This window comes from Melopsittacus undulatus, chromosome 1 (genome assembly GCF_012275295.1).
Source record: "Melopsittacus undulatus isolate bMelUnd1 chromosome 1, bMelUnd1.mat.Z, whole genome shotgun sequence".
Lineage (NCBI taxonomy): Eukaryota > Metazoa > Chordata > Aves > Psittaciformes > Psittaculidae > Melopsittacus > Melopsittacus undulatus.
The window spans coordinates 145,985,628-146,012,084 of NC_047527.1; the positions used below are offsets into that span (position 1 = coordinate 145,985,628).

At 43.5% G+C, this 26,457-nt stretch overlaps 1 protein-coding gene across 1 annotated transcript in view; it reads left to right on the plus strand.

The window, feature by feature from the left end:
• The first annotated feature begins 16,193 nt into the window (after nucleotides 1-16,193).
• The window catches only part of VOPP1 (VOPP1 WW domain binding protein), a 62,047-nt gene continuing 51,783 nt past the window's right edge, over nucleotides 16,194-26,457 (plus strand). Inside the window, exon 1 of the mRNA XM_005146967.3 lies at nucleotides 16,194-16,431. Coding sequence (XP_005147024.1) covers nucleotides 16,381-16,431 — 51 coding nt within the window. The 5' untranslated portion in view covers nucleotides 16,194-16,380. The remainder of the gene's footprint in view (nucleotides 16,432-26,457) is intronic.

Here is a 26,457-nt window from a genome sequence, read left to right on the forward strand (position 1 = left end):
GATTTTGCATCCGCTTAAAAAGGAGGAAATTGCACTAGCGCTGTAGACCTGTGTCAAGAGAGCAAGAACATTTGATAGACAGTTGATCTGGACTTCATTAAAAGTGAAAGATGTACCAGATAGGAATGCACTTGAGAACAACAGTTTGTGGCAAGTTATGATAGCTCCTTTCTTCCTTATAGAAATGAGGAAACAAATGCCTTATTCACTTTCACATAACAAGCAGAGGTTCAATAATCATCTGCTCCAACAACAACAGGAGACAAAAGTATCTTGGATGTGTTTCAGATGAATTGTATTTGAAAGTTGCCATGAATTTAAACACAAAGTTGTTAAGATGTGATTTCTATGTAGACAGGTGACCCTCAGTCGTTTTCCTTTGCCCCTCTGCCTTGTTCAGCTATGGATCATCACCCAAGGATGATGGACAATGACATTAACTGCTTAAGGAATAACTTGTGGAGTGACTCAAAAAGCTCATCAGGCAGGGGTCAAGCCCTCTGGCACTTTCAAACCACGAGTTTTTACAACACATGGGAAATAGCATCCAGTTGTCCACATAAATTCCTCTCCTCATGCAACTGGATGTAGGGCACTAGAAGGAAGAAAAATATTACATCCTTTAAAAAGGGGAAAGTCCCCATCCAGAGGCAATTTTAGGGTAACTCCAGAATAAAACCGAAGTGAATGAAAACTCTAATGCTCCAGCCGAGGACAGAAATGTGTCATACCAGCTCTGTCACCAAGGCATCAACAGAAACACACAGAGCAGTGAACTGAAAACTATTTAGAAGTAGCCACAGTAGCTCTTCTTATGTACCTCAAACACAGAGGCTATAGTATGTAACACTACAGTCAGTATTTAAGACTCTGGTGCTGCTGAACCCTCAAAGTTCTCTTTCTCCTCTTTCTATAGCTGAGAGCACAAACTTGCTGCACCAACAAAAACACTGCTCAGTCAGAAGTGTGTCATACAGATGCCTGGATGATCTGTATAGCTACTCACCACTTCTGCTGGTCACCAGGAACTGAAAGAGAAAGAATGGGATTTAATTTTAGAGACTTTGACTGATGTTAGTATTTGAAATGTCATGCACTTCAGTTTTGGATTCGCACCAGATGGTGTTGCATGCATATGCCTATTTCTTGTTGGCCAAATTAAAAAGTATCTTGGGCTAGTTGTAGCCTTCCTTTCACAGCATTGCTGGGAGAGAGAATAAATGCTTGACAACTGAGAGGCACACAGTAAATGATTGTCAAATAAGAAGTCAAAATAAAAGGCGTGAAAGTTCTTGGCACTTCTTATTCCCTACTACAATGGTTTGATGGTTATGTGCATCTGGAATTCTACAATATGCCAATTCAGATTGCACTCACAGGGGCTTCTCTTGGCTTTCTGGAGCATGGCTGCCTCCTACTTAGTTGTTCCTCCACCTTTCTTCATCTTCTGAGGAGACTTCTGCAAGTTCCTCCACTTTGCCCTGTTATCTTACGATTCATGCATGCTTTGACACTTCAATTGGTCTCTTTTTCCTTCCAACACCCGGAAAAGTGTTTGGTTCTTCCTCTAAGATCCAAGCTCAATACTTGGAAGGGGCTTCTAAAAACCCAAGAATAGTCCTTAAAAAGACATTGCCAACAGCTCCACAGCAGAACCAAGTATCTTTCTTTCTACTTATCCTAGCATATGCTACAGCTGGGAGTAGGAATATTTACAAATGGTGAATAACATAAAGGTGTTATTCTGAAAATAGAATCAGAGATGTGAGACTTGTAGCAGTAAAAGTTGCCTATCACACACAATCAGTAAAGAGGGAATTTCCACCATTAGAAAGAAATGCAAAACTGCAAAATGGGCCAATTCCCCAGATATTCACAACAGATGCACACAGGGTTCAGATCTTACCACAGGAGCTTTACCAATATAGCAAAACCGTTGTGATGGTTTACGAAAATGGGGAACCCAGAATTCACCAGAGTGAAAAAACCCTCTTGAGATTGTTTCCGTTTTAGCCAACCCATGTTTCCAACCTCTGGGGGAAGATTTCAGAGAGAGAAGAAAAAAGCACTTATTGTAGGAAGTCTTGATGCAAGAGCACAAATACTACCTGGGAAGAGAAAAAGTTTCAGCCTCCTGTTGAATGCAGGATGCAGCTCAGGGGGAAAAGAGTCATGATAACAATAAATTCTTTCACTGAATCACAAAGGAACCCTAGAAAGGCATCTCTCCTCAGTTATCTGAGTAAGGTTACCTGCAACTGCTGTATTATTGTAGCATACTGGGCAGGCGTAGTGCTAGCACATGTTGGATTGTGGACTACAGCCCATTAGTCCTCACCTTGGCTGAAATGCAGGCTTGCAAAATGCAAAAACAAGGTTGTAGAATATTTGATATGGAAGCTAATTTGGATTTGAGATGACTTTCCTAACAAGCAAATATAGAGTAATGAGCAGAGTAATGTACAGAATTTAAAAATTGCTAATGTTTCTTTGGCTTTCAATAGAATTTGATTAGTGGAAAGATGTCATTTGGTAAATTTATGGTTGAAGTGAGTGAGATTCTTAAGATAACAAAAAACTAGGTTTGCTGACTCAGGAGATCTCTTTTAGGTTAATGGATATAGCCTGAACATATTGATAAGCCATGGCATATAAATAGATTAATGACTTCTGGCTGATGGGTGAAGCCATGCTAAACCTGATCATGAGTTGTCTTGAAAGCTCTGTCATTTGGGTGGATGGTGCTCTGTGAAACCTGTAAGGACAGCTAGTGGGCCTGCTGATGTTTAAAATGTGGGAGCTGCAGCTTCATTAGCATCTTTTGGGGTTAATGTGGGGTGTTGTATGGAGAGGTGGCAATGGCCGACCTTGGATACAAAGGCCAAACTCTTTCAATCCAAACAAGCCCCTTTATGCAGTAAAAACAACAGTGTGTGGGAGAACATGGGTGTTAGGCTAAAAGCAGGCTAAACCAAAGCTGCTTGGTGCTGAGGATGACTGGCTGCAAGTGCTGGAGCATGAAGGGTGAGGAAGACATGACCTCGAGAGGGAGTTTCTTGGACTCGATGTTGCTGGAGTGATAATCAGTTGTGACTCTGAGCACACTACAGGAGGAAATGTCTTCTGCTTTGCACAGGAAGCAATCTGTGTACAGCACCGTAATAAGACATGACTAGAATGAGAATTCTTCTGTTTGGTGACACATAGAAACCTTATCCTTCAGGAATATTCAAGGCCCGCCTGGACAAGTTCCTGTGTGATGTACTCTAGGTTACCCTGCTCTTGCAGGGGGGTTGGACTAGATGATCTGTCGAAGTCCCTTCCAGCCCTCGGGATTCTGTGATTCTGTGAATATCCCTGTGAGACCCTACATACTGAATGGCTCACCACATTCAGGTGAAATGAGGCAACAGTGCCTTCCAGGTGTACTTGGATCGTAAAATTGTCTCTTTTTGATGAGTTTGTTTCCTTGCTGAAGAATTTAATGAAGATCTAAAAAGTGCAATGCATAATGTGTGCAGCTGCTGGGACAAGCAGGAGCTTTCCCTGGGCTGCGCTCACTGAGGGTCTTGATGTTGTTTCTCTGAAGAATCTGTCACCCTTGAAGAAGCAGCACAACTGCAGGGAATGAATGGCTTATGAAGGCTCACCAGGGTACCAGACATCTTTCTAATTACTTCATTGCATACAGAATCATTACAGAAAAAGAAGGATGAAAGCCCAAATGAAGTGCAGAATGCTACCAGGTCAAACACTGCTGCCATCTCTTCCTTCTTTCCTCTGGACCTGTCCTTTCATCTCAGCATTAAGTACCCGCTTCCTTTAAATAGCTTTTTATCCTGACCAACTCTCCTAATTAACAAAGCTGCTTGAACTTGTTTATTTCTGTTGACTGCTTGCAACAGAAGGCTTTAAGGTTCCATTCCTTCTAACTGAGTAAACTTTCTGGACTCTGCTTTGCTTTAAGCAATCAGGCAATGGTTATCTGCCCTGAAAATGCTAACTTGGCTTCTTCAGCCAGAAACAAAATAGACTCCTTGAGTTTTGGGAGTAAGAGAAGGAGAATAGTTAACTGTACATAAAACGTGGTCTATAAAGAGGAGCACGTATCTTGTATCAGTAAACACAGAGAGAATTCTGCCTCATTTATCTGCAGGCTGAGAAAGCTGCTTGATATTCTTCCTCCTCGACAGAAAATGACAGCGCACAAAGTGATCGCATTATTAATTCAGATGAATAGTAGCATACATCCCTGTGCTATATAATTATTTCACTAAAGTGAGGGATCAGTTTAAAATGTCATTAAAATCTAACCAGCAGAAAATAATATGATTCCACTGACATTTAATTAAAATCTGGAAGTTAGGAATATTAAAATGTGTATTAGCTCTAGGAGGTCTTTGAGGGCAGCATCACCCAGTACCTTACCCTTCTGTGTCATGCTTCTCCGGGAGCCGGGGGTAGAAGAAGGGCATGAGGAGTTCCTGGGGACCCAACTCATCGCTGAGCTCTGCTAAAGGTGGCTTGCACGCAGTCGTCCAAAACATCCTCACGTTAGTCAAGCAGGGTTTCCACATTACCAAAATAAGTATTTCCCATTCAGTCTCCAGAGCTGAAGAACCGAATTGATTCTCTGAACTGAGAGAGGCAATGGCTCTGAGCCAGAGCCTGCTGAAACCAAGACAAAGATCCCGTGCTGACTTCTATAGCTTGCTGGATCTCACCCAATGAGAGTAAATGATATTTTCTTTTCTAAAGTGAGTTTTCTTTCCTGTAGCAGCTTCACACAGTATTTTCCACTGTGGTTATTGTCGTTCTGTTCTCTTACTTGTAATTTCAGGCTCGTATTGTTTTGAATACGTTATAATTTTGCATTGTCAGGGTAGTTTTCTCTGAGGTTTCACAGAGTGAATTGACCTAGTTAAAATTAAAGGTTGCCAGCATAAATTAGATTAAGTTGGTCTAGTGATCTGAAAAAGCACTGTAACATGCTGTGTTTGTCTTTATTTCCTTCAGTAAGAATGGCTGGATGAAATAACAGCTATTAAAGCTACTTGGTTTAAACTAATACAATTACAGATCTGATGGTATCCTATTAGGATGCAACAAGACCAAGTGTTCGGTTATTTCAACTAGATATATTATAATTCCACTGTTTTATTTTTAACTATGAGATTTCACATTCCATTTGAAATACATATGAATCTAGCTAGTAATGAAGTAATACCATTTACTGACAGCAAGGATATTTCTACCTTAAGACCATCAGTACTGTGAACTCTCAAGCCTGACATAAAAAGAATCTCATCCTGAGCTTTAGAGATTGCAAGAAGCAGAGATCTTGCTCTCCATATTATAGCACAGGCCCAAGGTCTCTCATTCATGAGAGGTATGAATACAGCAGACAGGAAGGGTGACACTCTTTCTAGGCACAGTATAATACTTTGAAGCTGAGCTGCTGCTTGAATATTGGCTGGTTCAATCTTCTTATGCCTGCTCTTAAAAGTGGGTGGTTATTTTTGGACAGTGAAAAGCAGACTAAAGTCTCCTTAAGAAGGATGTTTTCTCCTGACAGTCCTGTTGCTCCTGTAAATAGCTCACATCACCACTAAAAAAGGACAAGAGGATAACAGATATTCATCTGAGTCCAGAAGCACATTACCTTGGGAAATGCATGTCTCTTTACAGGTAGAATCCCTGCAAAAGTCAAAGTGATGTCTATTATTAATAATACCTAGATAATAATTAGTAAATAATTGATGTTGACATGGTCATTTGCTGCTGTGTATAGCTCCGCTGTGTGTATGGCAAGCTGAATTGTTGGCTCCACTGGCAAAAGCTGTATTGCTTTTCAGCTTGTTGATATTCAGCTGCTTGTCACTTCACTATCAAATGCATGGGTGTGTAAAGATTGTTACACTGAACTGTAGGACTCCAACACTCCTGCTATATGTGGGAGCAATTCATCACAATTCTGTATCACACCATAACTCTTTCTCCTCAAGCCAATTTTTAACACAGCTGAAGCCCAAAGAGACTCTCATTTTGGATCCATTTTTCAATGTGGAAACTGTTATTGTTTTAAACCCATTTTCTGCTCTTTTGTGTGCTTTTGCTGTTTGTTACTAAGAATTCAATCTATCTGTCTAAGAATGCACCTGGGAATGAATGGTGTTTTGCACTGATTGTAGAATGGTTTTGTTATTTTTTGGGCTACAGCTGCATTATAGCTGTCATCTTAAAGGTATTGGGATGCTTCAGATTTGCTGTTTTCTTCCTCCTTTGTGCAGTCAGTTACTATTTTGAAAAGAAAGGAGGGAGAAAGGAATGGGATGACTTAGCATGGGAATACCTGGAGCAATGAACAGGGAAATGTTTTATTTCTTTTGGAGGAACCCATCTTGTGTTTGTACCATTTCTGAGTGGCTGCAGCAGTGTCTGCCTTATCCTAGGTTTCTACCTCAAATGTTGCACCAGTTAATGCTCCTGGGATATCTCTATTTGAATGCCACATAAACCTTTCTATCTGAGAAGCACTAATGAGATACAAGCCCATCATAGGATACAGTGTTGTGTAGCAGTGGTTGCTATAGAGTGCCATGTAAGATTATCAGCTTCCCTTGGCATTTGGTAGGACTGCTTTTTACCATCCCCGTATCCCAGAAGTATTATTTAGCCCCACCACATTCTAGGCCCTGTGCTCAATGAACAGCTTTACTTCTGCAGTTGGGCACACATTGTCTCTTCTTGGGTATCAGCAAGCTTAGAAAATCCAAACCTTTCATAAAACATAAGGACACCGTGCAGCATGCTCATGATGTGGTTTCTCAAGGGTGGGCTAGCTGGAAGAGGGAGTATTACAAGAAATGTGCATGGGAGCACAAATACTGATTTGAATGATTGGACTTGAAATTGACTGAGAGCAGGGCAAATGTTGCTAACATAAGGTAAGATGTGCTAATAAAAAATCTAGCATGGTTGAAAATGAAGCTCCTTGAAAGTTATTTAACAATGCACAGCACATTGCAGTGGTTCAGAACAACCGGGAGAGTCTCAGACAATAAACACTGTAGTGGAGCTTAGGTAGGTGTGAAATGTTTGTCCACACTGAATAGCATTAGACGCTTGTTAAGGCCAACCAAATAATAAATCACTCACTTCAACGGACTTCACTGTATCCTTACATTTAGATTTACATTGTGAACCAGACTGCCAGAATGCATCTTGAGTTAGTGAACTGATACTCTTCAGCTGAAGGGGATAGCTTGATTTATGAGATAAGCAGTAACACACACCTAGAGAAAACCAAGGTAGTTTCCTCATGCAGGGCCTTACATGCTTCAGTGCCTGTATGCACATTTCCTTTGCACTAGTGCCTGGGAGAAATTCTTGGCTCTGATCCTCAAGTTTCCTGAAGAAGGTACAGCACACAGTTGGAGATATTCCTTTTGAGGGTGAAAAAACCCCACTATGCAGTATCTTCATTCAAGAGCTCTTACACCTATTGAATCTATAATCCATTGGGCTTCTTTCTTCACTCTTGACATAGAAATTACCTCACTGTTCATATTCCAGCAAACCTAAAGTATTCTTGCCCACAGCCTCTCAGGATCCATTTAGACAGCAAAAGCTACCCAGGTGCCAGCACTCATATCAGTGCTGTGTTTTGTGCTTGAATGGTTTAGTGCTATGGAACTCTGAGATAAGTGCTCAGAAACCCTGCCCAAGGGACAAGCCTACACTCAACTCCCTGTATTCCCCATTCACCTTATTTGACTCATCATCTCTCCTGGAAATTTCCTTGTCTGACAGTTCATTACCTCACATGAGCACACAGTGGACAACCCTTGTCCACAGTTTAAACAATATGAGTTGTTTAAACAACAGAGTTTAAACAATGTGGCTCTGCTACACCTCATGCTGTCTGTGCCAGCCAGCTTTGAAGATCTGCCTGCCCTACATTTTATCTAAGCTGCGTATCCCCACCATCAAGACTGTTCCACTGTACACCAACCAAGTGTTTTATGCTTAGGGCCGCTCACTGGGCACGCTTCCAGAACATCACTCAGTGAGAGGCGAATGTTACTCATCTATCACCAGTAACCTTTCTCTGTTTTAGTCCCTGTTGAATTTTCAGGAAGGCAGAAGATATGCTTGATCCCCTCTTGTGGTTTTGTATGTAACCCTGGTGGTGGTAGGAGTAGCAGTAAACCCTGGGAGAATAACTGAATGGAGATGCCACTGCTGGCAAATACTCCCTAAGTGTTGCGTGTGTGTGAATATAGATGGAGACAGCACATCTCAAAGAATTTTGATTAAAGGTTAGAGTCTTCCTTTTCATGATGGACCCCATGAGGCTTTTCAATATTGCTACATCAGAGTGAGCAAACAGCATTGTTGCACAGTTGTTTTAACAGCCCTACATAGTTTCCAATATTGAAAATAGTTTTACAGATCAGATGCCCCATTAGTATCGTTCTGATTTCTTGTCATTCTGACATCAGTTGTATTTTACCCCTTGTGATTTCTAGAATGCATCTAGTGTTTATTTTGTTTCAGTCCAGCTTAATCTGCTCCCCATCTTATTACAATATGAACAAACTGAGATTGCTATAGGGGTTGAGAAATTGTTCACTGCACAGACAGGGAGATGAGCCAAGACAAAGCGAAAATAAAGTGCTTCAGACTATTTCATTCCAGGGGGCTTGTCCTCACAGGCCACAGGGGATGGCTTTGCATTTCCATTATGCCACCATGTGCTTGGAATTGCATTACCCAGGCATTTACTCCTGACGATAATAAGTTCAAGTTCTCAAGTCTCTGCCAACACTCCTTTACTCTCCTCATCCCTTTTCTTTTAACTTAGAGAGAACAACCATGTTTTTAAAATAAGTGTCTACTCTGTAGAAGAAATTTGTGGTAAGCAAAGCAGAGAGTAACCAAACACTGACAGGAATGCACAGACATTCAGCCAGAGCATCCTTTTTCTTCATTTGCAGTTTACTGTACTGCCTAATAAAGACTCTGGAACAAAAATGGTTTGATACATTATATATTTATACATACAAATTACAGCTGGGTTACTCAACCTCAACAGCTGTTGGTTCTGTGCTTGCTCATAAGGGGAGAAGCTCTACCACCTCCTTGTCCCCTACCCTGCCTCTGTACCATGGGCTGTCACTTTCCTAAGGGACGATGCAAACTGTGTTTTATCAACCTCACAGCATTATCCCTCCATGGCTTGCAGGCCATCAGCAGTACACAGATCACCACTAGTAAACTGTTTCAGTTGACTTCCATCCATGTGCAACACACTGCTTGTAGTCACTGTGCTCTGTACTGTGCCTTGCTCTTCAGAGCCCTACGTCACTCTGTCCCATCATCCTCTCATGGTTTTCAGACCCTCCTGACAAAATCTTACTTTTTCTGACCTTGATTCTGTCTGGCCAACGTTAGGGTGTTTTAACTGACTTCCTACAGATGTTATTCAGCCCTGTCCTCTCCTGGCAGATGTGAGCATCTGCCCAGAAGACCTTCTTCTGTCTCCTTACAAACCATTTGAAGGCAGCTTGAAAAGTTACCACTTTAATTTGACAGTGTTTCATGCTTATGGTGCTCAGGTCTGAAGTAGTGCAGACTACCTCTAGCTCTAACAGCATGTGTTTAGACTTCTAACTATCCACTGAAATCAATAATAGGAACTCAAGTAGGAATTCAAAGCTGAAATGTGCTGTTGGCGCTGAGCTTTTGTCCTAAACAACACTCTGAATGAACTTAGCCTTCCTTAATCCTTCCACCAAGCCAGCGTTTGTCCTTTCACCATGGACTGCAAACAAGAGTTTGCATTTACAAATGATCCATCTTGTAGGGAAAAAATTAATCCCTCTGAGCTCCTGACTTCTCTAGCATGAAGCATTAGTATCTTTGCTGAGGGGATAAAACTTCATTCTTGATTGAGAAAACTGAACAAAAAAGCATTTGATCTGATTGACACAGCTATTTTGGTTGCATTGGGTAGTATGTATAATCAATAAGCTTTGTCCTTTGGAATACTAATGCTTATCTTGTACTTGCTGCCTCTCAAAATACTGTTTGCTATAGAATTATTTGTTTAATACGACAGGCAAATATCTGACTCTATCAAGAAAGTCTGAAAGTCACAGAGTGTGAACAGTGGGCTATTCTTTAGGATCCCAGGTAAGGTGGTGTAGAGATAACCACTCAATATTTTCTTGGAAATGGTGTCTGGAGTGGCCACAGATTTCCAGTGTGGTAGTGTATGGTGACAAAAATACTCTGGATTCTATGTTGGAGGTCTCTGAGTACAGTCCAGTAAGCAGTCATTCTGTTTCCATTCAGGGACTTCCTTTTAACGTTAGTAGATATGAAAACTGATGTCTTGATGCACTTTGCAGATATAAATGAAAATTTAAAAAATTAATGTCTGGATGTATGGGAATAATAAAATACAAATCAGGTGCACTTTTTTTTTTTTGGACTGGTGCAGCTCTATAATATCTTTCCATACAAAAATGAAGTTGGAGGAGGTATAAATACTTATATTACCACTGGAAGGAGGGTTACGATGTCTCGGTCATCTCTCTAAACCTCCACAGACTTTTACTGAAGATATAATTATTGAAGATGGAGGCACTGGGGGTAATATGCTACAGACTGTTATAAGTTAAGCAAGTCCTGAGTCAATATTTCCTTTAAAATTTCATTTAAAGTCAGTCATGATGAGTAGTTACTGGTGCAAGTAATGAAAAAAAATTAGTCTTTATTCTGGGAAGCTGGTTTATAATTTAACTATTAATCTGCCAAGAGACTACACCTTGGTGCAGACTGCTAGACAATTAGGAAAAATGGTCATGTTTTTTTTAGTAAACATCCCATGTGTCTTAAAAGAGGCATAGGATATTTAAGAAAACAAAGCACACACAAAGAAAGTGCTTTGAACAAGCCACAGAAGCTGCAGAAATATGACATTATGTTTGTCTTGGCTGGTTATTGCTGCATTCATGAATATTTTTTCCTACCTGTCTTTAAATGAATAATGCTAATGTAGTTTCTCAGTAGATATCAGTGGTGATTTTGAAGGGCTGAGACATTTACTGAATTTAATGCAATTTAAAAGGGCTTTCTTTTACTTACTGACAAAGGCTATTGCCATTTACACAATCATAAAAAAAATCTCAAGATATATTTGAGGTAGATCCTACACTTAAATGCTGAGTTTGGAAAACAAACAAGAATTTGACTAATTTTTAATAGGACTCATGAAGGAGATAGTGGCATATTTTAATAAATACAATATTGTAGATTTACAGTTCATGCAGAGTTGCAAATAAGAATTTGCAACTGTACTTGTTTGCTCATAATAAAGTTGTTACCTGCTTCACACACACTGAGTGGAACTGATTATTTCTCAATAGTATTAGAAACAACTGTTTCAATATAAACAAGAAAATGCTCAATAAAGAGCAGTTTATATGCACTATGCTCTTTAAAAATATTTACCAGTCTAGATCAAAATAAACAGGGCTTAATGGAATACATGTGTGTATATGTACTGCAAGTACCCCCTAGGAATTTTTGTACCTGTTACTCAATTTGAAATAAATAGAGGAGTGGCAGTTTCAAAAATAGTGTATGCTTTTATATTTCAGGAAAAAGAGATGGCTGAGTCAAAGAAATATGTTAATATTGGCACCTCTGCTAAGAGAATGATGGCAATATTACTGAGGAACACCCAAGAATCCACAGGAAAGGGATATTGTGAATGTTCTAGCTGCAGTACAAGGCTCAATCAGATAAAATAGAGCTTCATTAATGGTAAGTAATTCAACGAGAAACTGAATATGAGCCAGAAGTGTGTGCTCACAGCCCAGAAACCAGCCATGGGCTGGGCTGCATCAAAAGAAGAGTTACCAGCAGATCAATGGAGGTGATCCTGCCCCTCTACTCTGCTCTCGTGAGCAGTGTGTGCAGTTCTGGTGTCCTCAACAGAAGAAGGACATGGAGTTGTTGGAGCAAGTCCAGAGGAGGCCCTAAGGGTGGTCAGGGAATTGGAACACCTCCCATATGAAGGCAGGCTGAGCAAGCTGGGGCTGTTCAGTCTGAAGAAGAGAAGGCTGCATGGAGACCCCATAGCAGCCTTCCAGTATCTGAAGGGGGCCTACAAAGATGCTGGAGAGGGACTCTTCATTTGGGAATGTAGCAATAGGACAAGGGGTAATGGGTTCAGCCTTAAACAGGGGAAGTTCAGATTAGCTATAAGGAAGAAGCTCTTTACTGTGAGGGTGGTAAGGCACTGGCACAAGCTGCTCAAAGAAGTCGCAAATGTCCTGGCAGTGTTCAAGGCCAGCCTTAGGTGACATGATCTAGTGAGAGAAGGTCTTGGCTGATGGCAGGGGGTTGGAACTGAATGATCTTAAGGTCCTTTCCAACTCTAAACATTCTATGATACTGTTCCTAGAACTACTTTTTATTTTCTTTTAAAATATATATGTTTGCTTCTATGTGCAGGTTCTGGGTGCTCTGGTGTATTAAGCTCTCTGAATGCCATATCCGAAGAAAGACTGGAATCAGGACGGGAAGGAAAAGGCTGTTGTTTTTTTTTAACTAGGGACCTTGCCTCCAACAAAAGCCTTATCTCATTTCAGTGTTGTGTCAAGCCGGCACAGTGCATGCACCCTGCCTGCCTTGCTGCCAAGCTGCAGTGCAGTGGAGTGAAAGTGTTTATTGCCTAGACAAGCTCGAAGGGGTTCTGCTGCCACTCGCACTTTTGCTGAGAAAATGCCACATGCTGGGCTAAGTTCATTTGTACTCGAACTCCATTAAAGCTAATGGGCTTTCCCTGGGGATGAAGATGGTTCCTTGAAGCTAGGCGGAAATGAAAGAAGACATCACTTAAGGGAGCCAAGATATGATTGAAATATGAAACCATTTATTCCTGGGTCAGGAGCTGGTTTTTGTTTTTCAGCTTATCTCTTGGCCTGGAAAGGATTTTATAGTATAGGGTATCCATACCCTTATCTAGCCTGGATAATAAACCATGTGCTAGGAAGCTGTGTGGCTTCCTATTCTTCCAGTGCACTGCTCCCATCTCTCTCTTGCTAATCTGTTAATGGATAAAAACAGTGTTTTTATATGTTTTTTTTTCCTTTCTTGCCCCAGATTAAGCCTTTTTTTGTGAGAATAAAACCCTAATGCTTTCTCAGTTCTCAACCTAAACTTGCTAGTGATGTATGTGTTAATGATAAACTGGAACGTATCTGACAGCTGGCTCTTGCTTAGGTGTATTGGATAGTGGGACATCAGCTGAAAGGGCAGGCACTGATGGCTTTCATGGATAGTGATGTCTTCAGTTGCAAGACCCCAGATTCCTCTCCTACCTTTTCTTTATGTATTAGTGTGCTCTCTCAGTCATCTCAGAATCTGTGTTATCAGGGTTTCTGCCCACCTCTGGGCTGTCAGACCACCCCTGTCAGGAAATATAGCAGCAGCACAGAGCTCCTGTGCTCAGCACTGACATTCACATTCACTTGATGTTTACCTACATGAGTCACACTGTTTGGCTTCTCTGTGAGAAGTCATCATGTCTTGGTTATGTCTCCAAAATGCCACTTCCTGGGTCACACAACAGAGACATTAGGAATGGGAAGAGTGTTTAGTGATAAAGGCATTTGCCAAGACAGGGCTCTGAAAACTGTCCTACTATTTCTATGAACTGGAGCCTTTTTGAAGTGATGCCTGACTTTATTTGTATGTACCTAATGGGGGCCTGAAAGAAATTTGGGGAAGGACTATTTACAAGTGCACATAGTGACAGGACAAGGGGAATGGCTTTAACCTGCCAGGGGGAATACTGAGATGGGCTCTTAGGCACAAGTTCTTCCCTGTGAGGGTGCTGAGGTGCTGGCACAGGGTGCCCAGAGAAGCTGTGGCTGCCCCATCCCTGGCAGTGTTCAAGGCCAGGTTGGACACAGGGCCTTGGACCAACCTGCTCTAGTGGAAGGTGTCCCTGCCCGTGGCTGGGGGCTGGAAGTGGATGAGCTTTAAGGTCCCTTCCAACCCAAACCATGCTATGGTACTGTGATGCGCCTGCGCCAGCCTGGTATACAGGAACAGGAACTGCACAGGTGGGCTTTGACCCCCAGCCTGCAGGGTGCATGTTTGATACTTCAGAGGAGAGGGTGTGCTCCTGCCCTGGTCCTTCATTTCTTCAGTGTGCTTAGTAACAGCCCTAGGTCATCTTATAAAGGTCTGAGGACTAATCCTAGACCAGAGGGAAGGTGTTCACCACCTCCTGCAGTGAGCCCTATGACTAGGTGTTTGGTGTCGTTATGGCCCGGGTGTTTCCTTCACTCCCACATTGTCCTAGTGCTTTGAGCCTTCCTTTCTAAGCCCTTCCCAGTCTTACAACAGCAGGACACCTGTGTTTGGTCTTTTTTTTTTAAGTTTAGGAGAGACTGGAGTTTATTGAGGTCTCTTGCTCTTGCTTTACAGGAGAGCTAGCTATTTAGTCCTAAGGAGAATACTAAAATAGATAAGGGAGGAAACTCTTACCTTCTCCTGTTTCCCTCCGAATGCAGACCTTTCCAAGCAGCATTTCTGAAGGAGTTGTACCCTTCCGCTGTCCTTTTGTGAGCTATCTATTAAAAAACGATTAGCACATCCTTGCAATATACAGCTCCTTCATTCAGCACTTCCCTGTTGTTACAGTCTTCAAGGAAGAAACTTGCTGTCTCCTGATGCTGTGTTGCCCAGTGAAATGTCAGCAGGTGGTTGTTATTTCCATACAGTGAACTTTGGGGGAGTTTAGGAGTGGCTTCCAGCTGGCAGTTTTTATCATCCACTAATCGTTCTTCCTCTCAGGCCCAGGTCATATGCTCTGTGTAAGAGGTGACTAAACTTTAACAAGTTCCCGCACACTGACATTGTGCACTCACAGGTAGCCTGTACAAGTCCTTCCTGATTTTGATACCTCTTTTTGTCTCTATTTGATGCCAACCAGTCTGAAGCTGAGAGGTGCATTTTTCAGAAAAGTACATCTCTGAATTTGCTAGAAGATGTCTAAGGAGAAGTCACAGCCATCACTTTGTCCAACAGTGAGAATGGAATGATGCAACTACACACACAAGTCTCTATTTGTAGTTCAACTTGAAAAGTCATGCTTTCTTACATAGAAAAAGACACATTGTACATGGGGTGTCATAATCTAATATGTATCAGCTCTTGTTTCTATATAGAATCAGACTGGTTTCAGTTGGAAGAGACCTTAAAGCTCATCCGGTTCCAACCCCTGCCACAGTCGGGGACACCGTGCCGAGAGCAGGTTGCTTCAAGCCTCATCCAACCTGGCCTTGAACACTGCCAGGGATGGGGCAGCCACAGCTTCTCTGGGCACCCTGTGCCAGTGCCTCAGCACCCTCACAGAGAAGAGCTTCTGCCTAAGAGCTCATCTCAATCTCCCCTCTGTCAGGTTAAAGCCATTTCCCTTGTCCTGTCATGACATGCCCTTGTAAAAAGTCCATCTCCGGATCTCTTGTCAAGCTCCTTTATATATCAGCAGCTGCTATAAGCCACCTTTTCTCCAGACTGAACCCCAAGTCTGTCTTCACAAGAAGAAAACCTGTTCCAGCACCCTGACCCTTTCCATGGCCTCCTCTAGACCTGCTCCAACAGGTTTTGTGCTGGGGACCCTGAGCTGGATCCCGCACTCGGGTGGGTCTCACAGGTGGCGCAGAAGGGGACGGTCATTTCCCTCCACCTCCAACTGACCCCTCCACAAGGCCCACACGGGCCTGCTCCTCCACCTCGGGGCCACACCGGGGGCACCCCGACCGGCTGCTGCCCTCTCCCGGAGACCCCGCACGACCCCTCCCGGCACAGGCCGCCGGTCTGCGAGGCCACGACCCGGTTCGCTCTCCTGCTATAGAGAAGTCCGTTGCGGGCCCCTCAGGGCCGGGCAGGAGTCCGTTGGCCCTCTCCCACCCTCCCGGTCTGAGGCGCCAGGCGCTGCCGAGGCGGGCCGGCTCCTCTCCTCTCCCCGCCCTCGGCCTCTTTGTGCCGCCCGCCTCAGCACACGCTGCCCTCCGCTCCGCTTCGCCTCGCCGCGGCGCTGCCCGCCCGGCTCCGGCTGAGGGGATCGGCGGGTCAGCCCGCCTCCATCCCCGCCCCGCCTCGTCTTTCTGCCCCCTGCGCGGCTCTCACCGCCCCTTCCTCCGGGCTGTGTGTCAGCCCGTCCTGTGCCCTGCCCCTCGGCTGTCCCCGGAGCTTCCCCGCTGCCCGCCCGGGATGGCGTCGCTGACAGCGCCTTGAGCCGGCCGGGGGGAGCCCGCTGCCGCCGCGGGAGGAGCAGCAGGAGAAGGAGAGATGAACCGCTTCCAGCCCGGGGTCGCGCTGCTGCTCTCGCTGCTATGGGAGGTGAGGTGGGCCGGGGAGCGAGGGGATCGGCCGGCGTGAGGGGCAGCTGGCAGCCCGCGCCTGGCCCTGTTTGAGGTGAAGTGTTTGTTTTGAGGTGAATATGAGGTAACAGTCATATGGAGTGTTTGTTTTGAGGTGAATATGAGGTGAACGTCCTTGCTGGAACGGGTTTGGCTCCGGGATTGGGGGGGCCAGGCTGGGCAGAACCCGGCTCTGGTGCCGGGAGAGGCTTCCCTGCCCGGGTGCGGTGGTTACGGCTCTTGGCAGCGACCTGGCTTTGCTTTCTGTTTAACGTTCTATTGCCGGAGCAGTGCCGTGGTGAGCCCGAAGAGAGTAAGGCGGGACCTGTAGGCAGAGACACGGGGTGGCTCTTAACATCCTAACAGGCAGGCTCGCCCTCCGCGGGACCCAGAGCACGCTCCTTTCAACGAGGGTTAAATGCAGGGTGCGTCTTGTATTTGAAGTACCCTTTCGTGGTCAGAATGCGCGTTGCGAGGTAGAGGTGCGGGTTCATCAGCTCGGGAGGAGCCGGGGCAGCGTGGTTGAACTTCTCCGAAAGCCTCGGTTGTGCAGCTTCGGTTGTGACAACAAACAAGCAGAAACAAACAAAAAACCACCAAAGGAGGAAAAAAGAATAGCAGTTTACGTTAATTGGAGGGGGGTTTGCGCCACGCAGTTCTGTCACGGGGCTGGGAAAGCAGCTCCTTTTCTAGCAGGCAGATCCACAGATGCGTTCTGGTGGAGAGCTGCCCCTCGGTCTTTGGTTTGCCCTTGGGGCTGGGGGTATCGGTGGCTACCCTAGGACAGGTCCATTATGGACACGCTGCCGGGGTTGCCATCGGGTCATTGCCAGGACACGTGCGGTGGCAACGTGCTGGGGTGACTTCGGAAGCACCCCGGGGCTTGTCGCCTTAGGTACAGCCTTACATGTATATAGCCCATAGGCAGTCTAGCTGAAGGTGTTGGAAGGGTGGAGAGCTGTGTTGTCTCTGTGATGGAGCAGTTTAGACAGAAAATGAATGAATTTCTTAAAAGAACAACATACCACCGAACACGTATGTGGAAGCAGGAGTGCTGGCTGTGTAATTATTGGTTTTGGTAATGGGTATAATTCATGAAAATGATATTTACTACATGTTTATGCCACCTACATAAATGAACGATTTCTGGTATGTTGCCCACTAAGTCATCCAGCATCATCCCATTAAAACACATCAAAATCACCATTTAATGTAAATAAATGCAACTCTTTTCAAGTTAATCGGGCTGTGTCTCATTACCCTGGCTGTAAACCTGGCTCAGAGCCTGGCCAGTGATTGCTCCTTGACTCTGCTCTTCAGAAAGCACAAATGGCAAAACGTTGATTAAATGAAACAGGCACCGGCATTTCCCAGAGGGGATTTGTTCATCCTAGAGTGTGAAAGGTTTCACCCTTCCAGGATCTGTTTGATTAGATGTTTCTGCTCTCTTAATGTGTATTCTGCTGAAAAAGATCCTGCCTGCCTGAAAAAGAGTGATTTGCATAAATCCTCTTTGGATGTAGCCAATGTTGCTGTTATTTAAGCTTTTGCACTGGTTTTAATTGTGAGGGTGGGTTTTGCTTCCATTTAATCTAGGATGTTTGTTTTGACATCTGGTTTTATGGGTTTCCTTTTTTTCTTTTCATGTTTTGAAAGTGCTTAGGGTACCTTTTTAAATGAGATGCTATGTAAATAAATGTTACAATTTGTTTTAAGTTGTACTCTAAAGGAATCAGGATGCTGGGGGGTTAAATAACTGAATCAGAGACATCTGGTTGTTTAGGTTTTTGGCATTTGAAACTTTTGCTGTCTTCTGCACTAACTTACATACTGGCTGTTATCTGAAATAGCGTTATTACAGTTATTTTAAATCTATTTGCAGCTTCAACATGATCTTACTTAATATTTAACAGAGCGTGAGCTGAGGAATATATTTTTCATTCAGCGTTCTGCAAGAGGCTTTGGCTGTTATCCAGATAATGGAGGGCATGGGAGGGAAAGCCATTTAATCTCTCAGAGCAATTTGCAGTAGTTTACTGATGCTTAATATTCGCCTTGGTTAAATTACCCAAAATACTTGTTGCAGGATGTTCATGTGTTTTCTGGCATCCCTGTCAAACCAGGGTGTGTACATGTAAGAAGTTGCTGTCTCTCAATGCTAGGTGCTAGTCCTTTCTGCAGAAGAGCTTGAGATACACTAATTACAGAAATGCCCAGAGCATTGTGATGGTACGAAAGGGATATTAATTTTGAGTTTTCTTGTTGGATGAGGGTTTTCCACCATAACCACAGAGACTTCCTATGCTGGAAGAAAAATCTCCAAGGCCAGAACCCAGGAAATTCTGCTTTGAGAAGAAATTGTTGCTAAAAGCCAAAGATGCCATGAGTTTTGCTCACAACTTAGTCACAGTTGAGCAGTTTAACATGAGCTAAAATGAGGAACTTTTACGGTGGATAACTTGACAGGTAATTTTTAGTTCTTGCAGGGAGAAATGTATGCTGTTGGATCTTCATCCATCTGTCTGCTCCAAATTAATTTGGCTTCTTGGAGGTAGCAGGGTATTATTAACCGCAGTTGCCTGAAATGCCCTTTTTCACCAGGAACCTGGATGTCTGGTAAACATGTAGTACTGGGATGTGTGATTTCCGCATTTAGATAGCCAGGGATCTCACTCACTAGCATGACCTGTGGTTTCACCCACAGGACTCAGTTTTGTCTCAGTTTTTTGTGAATAGATGACTCTTAATTTTATAGAAGGCTTTGAGAAGGTCCTTAAAGTGATGTCTGGGGTGTGTATATCAAGATTTTTCTGCGTTTATTTCATCAGACATCTCAGGAGCTTTGGCTGTCTCAGCTTAAAGGTGATTTTAATGCAATGTCTTTGGGATGGGAACAAAAGTAAAATTAAACAAGCAGACTTAATGATGAGCAGTTTATTTTCAGCCTGAATGAGGGCACTGGAGTATCTTTTTGTGGCTTATTTCTCAGACTGAGTGCTTGCTTTCTTCCCAGCAAGCTGTGGAAGTGTTGGGTGGAGGTGAGCTGGGTGACAGAGGGTCGGTGGAGGATGGGGAGGCTCTACAGAGTTGCTTAAGCCTGGTAGAGGACTGCTTGTGCTGCAGTGGTAATAATGATGTTTTGTTGTTATGGATGAGTAACTTGGTGGATAGCCTTAACTTCCAAAACTGTCAAATAGTTTTAGGTGCCCAAGCTTCTGTTTGGCCCATATGGTGTGTCTAGAAGATCCTAGGAGCTAATGCAACTGCCTGAATATTTAAGTCAAGCTTTTTAGTGCTCTGTATTGAGGTAAGCTGAGGTCTGTGGTAATTGCTGTAGGTGGTGTGAGATGTGGGTGAGAATCTCACCATGAAGGTTTCCACATAGCTACACAAAATTCGGATCATCACTTTTGGAAATACTAACACTGATATTTCTACACATTCAGTTTCTCATCACTGAGTATTATAATGTAGATGCTGACAGAAATACTGGTAATTGAATGCTTGGGAAAAAAAGAGCAGTGTAGTCCTCCTCTTATATCTTTCATCTGAAAAAATAACTACAAAGGAGCCACGTGCCTATTTTTTCCTAAAAGAACAGGAGAATGGACATGTCATAGGAACAGCAAAGTGTGTTATCCTGAAATAAAATTCAAGCACTCTCGACAGTCTGTCATACAAGATTTGCTTAAATAAAAGCCAACTTGGCTAGAGCTTCTCAGTTGTGTGGATGTTTTTAGCATTATTTTTGTGAGTGCACTTCAAAAGAAGAGATTTTAGCAAATCAGAGAAACCTTAAATCTCTGTCCTTTCTGAAGGAATGTGTAGGAATGTATTTACCCATGAAGGTAGGAATGTTCATGCACACCGGGGTTGTTGTCTCTATGAAGTCCCTCTCTGTAGAAACTCGTGGGTACCATCGCATTGCTGTTGTAACTCTTGTGGGTGTTGTGTCAGTGGGTGTTGTGAGGAATAATCCTGTCCAAACTGATGGGTAAAAGTCTATCCCAGAAATTCTGCAAGGGAGGTGTTAGTGTAGATGTGTTAACTAACATTCTCCTACTTGTTAGTTTTAGTTATGTAGAGGCTTAGCAGCTTAAACAATTTGAGGTGTTTTGTTGCTGTTGTCTTACCCTCTTGCAGCCAGTTGGAAAGCAGCTATTGCATTGCTGAGTGAAGGCAGAAAAGAGCTTTCTTAGGATTTATAGTTTGGGGATCCAACTGGTGCTGGCAGATCTTCCCTCTCTCTTGACAGCAGTGAGATGGGCTGTGATTTCCAGGCAGGAGGACTGAGCTTGCACACTTTTCTCACTTTCCTGCTTTTGAGGAGGAGATGGATTCATGTTCACTGCAGGAAGGGAGCAGTGGCCAAGTGCCATTTGCATCCTGTAAGGGGAGGTGCAAATAGCTCTGTATTGGAGTTTTTGGGGTTTGGGGTTTTTTTTAATGAGAAAAATCATTTATAAAATTGTTTATATGTTTTTTTATAGCAGTCAAAAATGTTCAGCGCCTTCTGTTATCTGTTCTCTGGAAAAGGGAAGTGATTTCACTTTCTTTAATTTTGGTGCTTTCCACTCAGCTAGTGCAGGTGTGTGGAAACATGTATTAAACTTGACCAAAGCAAAGCATCTTTGAAAATGGATTTAGTTGAATCACTGAAAAAAGGCTTAGTGGAAACTCCCTGTGGTTTAATGCAAATTCGGTTTACTCCACTAGGAAGAGGCTTAGGAAAGCTGGAATGAGTGTGCCTACATATAGAGGTTTACTCTGCTCATCTATGTAGGCTGAGTTTACAGGCAGGAACAGATTAATGCTTATGCTACAAAATTTAGAATGAAGGTGGGTACCAATGTACTTCAAATTTGTTGTGATATAAAGTAAACCCCATATATTAAATAAAAACCCCAACAAAAGAGAATGCTAGCAACTTTTGAGTTTTTGAGCTTCATTTTTAAAGGTGCTGCATTGCTGTATATCCCCAGCAATGCAGCTGTTTCTACAGGTTTTGGAGTTCTGCTGGAAGCTTTGTTGAAATCCTGTTAGGGTTTATTATGGCAAGTACAAACTCTGTTCTGACTAGCAAGAAACAAAGCCTTTCTAAAATGACAAGGCACAGTAGTGCCTTTTGGGCAAGGAATTTTAGGTCTGTCTGAATGCTGGGAACACAGCCTGGAAACTTGAGCATTAAATAGCACTTGCAAGACAAGAGAAAGATAAGGTCTTAAATGGTGGGTATTATCACTTTCCTGACATCAGTAAAGTAATACATGGGATGAAATACCAAGCATGGTACTTCAGGGGTCGTGAGAGGGGAGTCTGATTTTATTGAATGCTTTCTTCTTTTTTTGGTTTTCTTTTTGAGAACAATGTATCTTGACAGGTTTCTCACATATTAAGTGGGAAAGTTTTCACTGCTGAGTTAAAAATGTCTTTCTTCTCAAGTGTGCCTTCAGCTTTGCGCTAGATAGGTGTTAACTAAACCCGTGTTTTAAATAACTCAACTAAAAATCTCTTCCTCTTTCTCAATGACTCAGCTTTCAGTCTGGTTATGTTTTTTAGAAGGAAAGGAATTAGCAATCTGTGTGTCATCCAGTGCAGAGGTGGCAAAGGTGGTCCCTAACCCCTTGTTCTGCCAACTCCCACAGGTCTAGTGACCATGTGGCTAGAGAAGGATTGGTTCAGCCCACTGATGCTATGGATGACTGAGCCACCAAAATTGGATAGGGAAAAACTGAAATGGAATAGTTTCCCATTGACAGAGCAGATTGTGCAGTGGTAGTGTCATGAAACTTGCTGCAAGGGAGGAGGGGGAGTGTATGGCTTGGAGCAGGGCTGCACATTTTGGTAGCATGCTTCTTTCAATACATTAGGTGTCACCTGATGGGAATCATAGCATCATTTAGGTTGGAAAAGACCTTTAAGATCATTGAATCCAACTGTAAATGTAACACTGCCAAGTCCACTGCTAAACCATGTCCCTGGACAATACTGTGTTTGTACTGAAGCAGAAGACAGGCAGACCTTTTCTATGCACTGCTAGAAGGAAAAGTAAGCGGAGTTTGGTTTTTGTTTTTCCCTGAAAGACGCCATTAGATAAGACTAACTTTTCCAGACCCTGTCTTATCATTTTCCCACATTGCTTGCCAAGTGTCCATCAGAGCAGAAGTGCTGAACCTGGTGCTAATGACCTCCCCAGCCTTTCCCGTCTGTGAGGTTGGAAGGGGTCATGGCTGGAGGCTGTACCTCTGGGGAATGTCCACCATCAGCTGCAGTGTGGGAGGGACCATTGTCCTTGAGTCCAGCCGATGGGTAACTGCAGCCTAGCAGTAGTCCAGCACACCCTACACTGTGTCTCATTTGTGAATTGATCTGGGCCTGGGTTTAAACTTCAATGGCAGTAGTGGAAAGTGGCTGGGTTTGGATGGCATTGAAGGTGGTGGGATTGTGCTCTGACTCCAGCCCTGGCTGCGCTCAAGCACTTGTTAAGCAGCTTGTCCTTTCCAGCTGAAAGAGGAATGATGATATGCCAGTTGGCTTGGTCTCCCACCTCTGACATTGATGGCCTTCATGCAACTAAATAGCTGGCAGTAGTTTTGAGGGTGAATCCTTCCTTCTCAGGTCTTGCAGTGGTGGAATTAGAGGTGATGATTGTGGACCCCAAGTATGCAAGCTGTACATGTACACATCTGCTTTTCCAATACACTAAGGCAAGTACATTTTATTTATTTTTATGCCTTTCTAGTTACACGCATTCCAGTCTGTTTGGATCTTTCCTCATAAGAAGAACTGGGTAACCCTGTAATGAAATTAATATGAGAGGAATGTAAGCATGTGGCAGGGGGCTCATTGGCAGCAGACTGAAGACCAAGGGCATCACAAGTTTCAAGAGCCCTACGCTTTATGTAAGAGGTGTATATTACACATGTTCATATTCTTGAGGCTCAGTGACACTGCTATCAAAGGAAGGCTGATTCTTTTGTAGACCAACAGACCTACTCTGCTTAGCTCAGTCTTGCCAGCAGTGTAGTTACAGTGACAGGGCTGTGCTACCATTACATTAAGAGCTGGTAGTGTGCCTGTGATCTGGAAGGCTCAGTCTTCAAGAAGTTAGGAGTTCCATCAGGGAATGTATATTAGCAAAAAAAAAAACTATAAAACTCCCAATGATGTCTGTAGTACCAAAACCAGGCTCGATTTAAGTTGCTGCAAACTTGGGTTCTTTTTCTTTTGTTGGCACAGTTGTGTCTTTCTGCATGCCTGATGGAGGTAGGTAGCCTGATGTGTGTCCTGACCCGAGTCTGTATTTCTGCCTTTTTGGACAGGAGATGCTCCTTCCTAACCAGAGAAGCTTAGTTGTTTATACCGTGCTGGTTTTAGTACGGTCCTGTTAGTGTTGACACAGCACATTAATATTAAAGTGCTTGTATTGTGAAGCAACTTCTATTTAGGCATGGCCGTGTGATTCAAACAGTGTAAGGGTCTCTACCTGGGGAATTGCCCATGTGTAATTCAGTGTTTTGTTTCTCCCAATTTTATTGAATCTCTCCCCTGAAGTGGATAGAAAACCTGTTAACTTAGTGTCATGGTTTAAACTCAGCCATGCAGCTACTGTCTTGCTCTGCCCGCCTTCCTCCCTCCGGCTCTTGGAGGGATGGGAAGGAGAATTGAAAGAATGTAACTCCCACGGGTTAAGAACAGCCCAGTAACTAAGGTATAACACAAATCACTACTGCTACCACCAATAATAATAATGATAAGGGAAGTAACAAGGGAAGAGAATACAACCGCTCACCACCCACCGACTGATACCCAGCCTGACCGAGAAGTGATCTAACCCTTCTGGGTAACTGCCTCCAGTTTATATACTGGGCATGACGTGCTGTGGTATGGAATACCCCTTTGGTTAGTTTGGGTCAGGTGTCCTGTCTCTGTTTCCTTCTGGCTTCCCCTCCTCCCTGGCAGAGCATGAGGCTCAGAAAGTCCTTGGTCAGAGTAAACATTACTGAGCAGCAACTAAAAACATTGGTGTTATCAGCGCTGTTCCCAGGCTGAAAGTCAAAACCACAGCACTACACCAGCTACTAAGAAGGAGAAAAATGACTGCTACTGCTGAACCCAGAACACTTAGTGAATTACTTTCTATTTTACCCACAATATCTCTCTAAATGCAGAAAGTCAGTGCAGGCAGTTCTTACTGTGGCAGGTGACTGTAAGCATGCTTCAGCTCTTCATGCAAGAGCTGGGCAAGGATGAGTCAAGCAAGTGTTTTCTTTCATTTCTGCTCCTCGGGGGGAAAAATGTTTTGCTCATCGCTACAGATAATTATCTCAATCCTTGTGTGAGATCCAGGAATTTACTGCTGGCTCTCTTACAGTGTGAGTTTCCAGCTTAGGGCCCTAATCCCCTGTCACATTTGGAGCTGTGGGCTCAATCTGGGACAGGAAGGATAATGGGTATAAAAGTTCACCTTTATTTGTTCAAATGCTGTTAAAACTGACAGGATTTCAGTCTAAAACAGAGGAGGAAATCTTCCTCTCTGAATATGCTGCTTTCAAATGGTCAGCCAGTTTAGCCTGAAAAAAATGAGGGAGAGGGGGCAAGTGGTGTGTCAGAAGTTTTAAATCTACTTTTACATGGTTTGATTTTCTTTTTAAGGCTGGCATGAGCTGCTTCTATCCTGAGTGTTGTCTTGTCTATCCCGAACAAATATCCCTAACAAGAATCGTGATTTTTCAATGGTTTGGGCAGTGCTGAGGATGCCTGCTGGTCCAGAGCTATCAGCAGAGCTGTCATAACAGGCACCATCATCTGCAACGGGTTTTTGCATGAGGGGCCCTAATTCTGCTCTGATCTGCTTTGCCACTAAGGTAACTCCCATCTCCTGGCCGTCATACAGAAGTAATAAACCCAACCCCATGGGGTTGGGTTAAACCTCTTCAGAACTGGGTCATCCAGAGTTTGAGATAGTGTAAGATAATATTAAGCTGCTTTATTCTTTCTGTAGCTGAAATGATAGCAGTGTCTGTTCCCAAACCTGTGCATGTGTGTCCCTGTGTAAAGTGTATTGTGCTGATGCTGGGGTTTTGCCTGCGTATTGCTTGGAATGACTTGTATTTCGAGGGAAGCTAGGGAGCACAGGAAGCAATCAAGTGCCAAATGATGGCCTAATACTACTAGTCGTATAACCCTGAGAAAAAGCTAAGCATATTCCTTTGGATTTGAGTGTCAATCTGAAGAGGTGAATTGAGGTCAAAGAGGTTAGTTTGTTCTGTCTTGTGTTCCTTTGGTATTTACAGAACCAGGTACTTGGTTTTTAGTGGTGTTAATGCCTTGTTGAGAGGCTTCACAGTTTGAGGTTTTCCCATAATTCCAGCAGCGTGCAACTAGCTGAGCTTCATGCCAAAGTTGCAGTGTGGTAATGGAAAAGTGTCCCAGGATCTGCAGGTGATCTGTGGATCTTGGAGCTTGTATTTTCTGAAATCCAGGATTTAAACTGTGCTTCTCGCTTACTGTGGATAATACTTTTGCTGCTGACTTCGTAAAGCCCATGGTGACCATTAGCAAAATGGGTCTTGCTACACCCTGTATGTGGCAATCCTCTGTATAGATATCTGCAAGTGCTCCAACAAGGCATCGGACAAGATCCTAAAAATGCTGTAGGAGATGTGTTAGAGCATGCTTCAAACTGTCTGGGGGGTGAAACTTCCTAGGATGGCTATGCTGACCCATACTTTCAGCTCCTCATGTATATGCGCATCACAAGGTGCCCTGTGGGAACCTGTTTGGTTGGAGCTTCACCTGGCTTTCCTCGTGCATGGAAACTGTGCATGGCTGTGGCATAATGCCAGGAGCATTTGGATCAAGTTTTTTTTAATTCTTTAGTAATCCTGACCTCCTATTTTTATTAAGGCCCTAATCCTGGGCCCCTTCCAAAGGCCATTAAAAGTCAATGGTGACATCTCATTTGTGAGTCCTGGGTCAAGGCTGCCTGGAGGGTGCTGGGCAT